General features: G+C 37.2%; 1 protein-coding gene across 3 annotated transcripts in view; it reads left to right on the top strand.

Annotated features, from left to right (window-relative positions):
- Positions 1 to 2,289, top strand: part of Dhx9 (DExH-box helicase 9) — a 37,791-nt gene that overhangs the window by 21,453 nt on the left and 14,049 nt on the right. For all 3 annotated transcript variants that reach the window (XM_005363875.3, XM_005363874.2, XM_005363876.3), the window contains 2 exons: positions 1,160 to 1,301; positions 1,716 to 1,798. In XM_005363875.3, coding sequence (XP_005363932.1) covers positions 1,160 to 1,301; positions 1,716 to 1,798 — 225 coding nt within the window. The remainder of the gene's footprint in view (positions 1 to 1,159; positions 1,302 to 1,715; positions 1,799 to 2,289) is intronic.

Raw genomic sequence — 2,289 nt, 5'->3', positions numbered from 1 at the left:
GGTTTTGGAGCCTGTCCTGGAACTAGCTCTTGTAGACCAGGCTGGTCTCGAACTCCCAGAGATCTGCCTGCCTCTGCCTCCCAAGTGCTGGGATTAAAGGCGTGCGCCACCACCGCCCAGCTGGGATCTCATTTTTTATGTTTTTGTAAGTAAGATAAGCTTGTCAAAGTGCTCATGCTTTGGGGACAGCTATTTCATAATCTGTCATGTTAAGCTGTTGGCTACAATTGACCATCAAGATAGAGCATTAGAGTTACTATCATAGACCAGGGTGGCTTCAAACTTTCATCTGTGTCTTCTACATGCTTGAAGGTCAGTAAAGTTAAAAATTAATACAAACTGGGCAGTGGTGACAAACACCTTTAACCCTAGCCTAGCCTGATCTACAGAGTGAGTTCCAGTGACAGGCTCCAAAGATACACAGAGAATCTTTGCCTCTGCAAACTAAAAATAAAATAGAAATGGAGGTACCAGTATGGTGATGATAAAACACTTGGGAGAAAAATAGTAGGGTTAACCTGAAACTTAGCATTAAGCTTTACATTTTAAATATTTTTTGCAGTGTGTTTATATTGCACATGTGGGTATTCGCAAAAACTAGAATATAGTGTCATTACCAAGAGGTGGGACTTAATTTGTGAGCCATCTAACTAACACGTGGGTGCTAGAAACCAAATCTGAGTCCTTGAACAGTTCAGTGAGCCATCTTACTTAGTTCCAACTATGCTGAGTGTAGTGTTTGTAAGAACCAGTTTCCTATTGGTTTGTGCCTTTTCTTAGTTACTTGTAATACCATACTTCACTTGGGAACTAGAGATAAGTACTCATTAAAAATAAAGAGCCTTATTGTACCATAATGAAAATAGCGTATTCTCCATTTATTAAAGTTTCATATTTGGTAAAGATCATTTGTGTCAACTGGTAAGATCATTTGTGTCCTACCTTTCTGTTTCTAAGATAGCAATGAGAGCTTTTATAGTAATTTAAAATTTTACCTGGGTGTGGTGTAAAGTTTGAAGTGAGACTTAGAAGTTTTTGTATTACTAGTTAGGTAGAACACTTGGCTTAGCATGTAACATGTTAAGTCACCCATATAGCACATAGATACTTTTAAATAAGTATAACTAATTTTATAATTCCATATCACTTTTGTTTTCAGCCCAGAAGGATCAGTGCAGTTGCAGTGGCTGAACGAGTTGCTTATGAGAGAGGTGAAGAGCCTGGAAAAAGCTGTGGTTACAGTGTTCGGTTTGAGTCTATACTTCCACGCCCCCATGCCAGTATAATGTTTTGTACTGTAGGTAAGTAATGCATTGTGGTACCTCATTTGTGACTTATTGTCATCTTTTTATTAAAATGCAGAAAGTTTGTTGTGCAAATGTTAATCCTGTACAGAAGAGAGGCAGAAGTGGGCAAATAACTCTTAAAGGCCAGTCTGTTTCACAGGAAGTCGAGACAATGCCAAAAATACCTGAATGTGTCAGGATATTAATTATTGAAGACTGTTTTGACAATACAAGGATTGTGTTGTAGCAAGGTTGATTATCTAGTCATTTGCTTGCTTGATAGGTTTCTCTGTATAGTTTTATTATCTACATGATTTCAGTAAATCATGCCTTTTTTAAAGGTCTGTGCAATTAACCAACCTCAGCTAAAGTTTTTTGTGTTTTATTGACTCTAGGAAAGAAGCTTATGTCATAATTTTTTTTTTTAAGGTGTACTCCTAAGAAAATTAGAAGCAGGCATTCGAGGGATCAGTCATGTAATTGTAGATGAAATTCACGAAAGAGATATTAATGTAAGTAACCTACGAGTCAGGTTTGATTAGAAATCTCATCTTTGCTTTCTTTCTCTACTGCTAAATACTGTTTATTCAGAGAACCCAAATAAGTTAATATTCACATCGTAATGTTGTCTACTATGATCGATAAGAGTTTTATGTAACTTAGCATTTTAGTAGTGATTTATGGCCAGTAGCTGGTGGAATTGTATGATTTAGTTTTCCTTTGTATGTGATAAATTTTGTGCTTTTTAGCAAAATGTTGGTAGGCGTTTATAGCTTAACATTTCAGATGTTAATTGTCACTGAAAATGAGAAGAAAATACAAATTTCTCACTCTTGCCTCATGGTTTTATTATATATAGTTGTAAGATTGGAAGGTGGATACTACAAACAACATTTTAAAATACTCCATTTATGCCGGGCGGTGGTGGCGCACGCCTTTAATCCCAGCACTCGGGAGGCAGAGGCAGGCGGATCTCTGTGAGTTCGAGACCAGCCTGGTCTAC

This window comes from Microtus ochrogaster (assembly GCF_000317375.1).
Source record: "Microtus ochrogaster isolate Prairie Vole_2 chromosome 6 unlocalized genomic scaffold, MicOch1.0 chr6_random_2, whole genome shotgun sequence".
NCBI classification, from domain to species: domain Eukaryota; kingdom Metazoa; phylum Chordata; class Mammalia; order Rodentia; family Cricetidae; genus Microtus; species Microtus ochrogaster.
The sequence above is the reverse complement of the archived record's forward strand: the minus strand, read 5'-3'. Positions and strand labels throughout refer to the sequence as shown.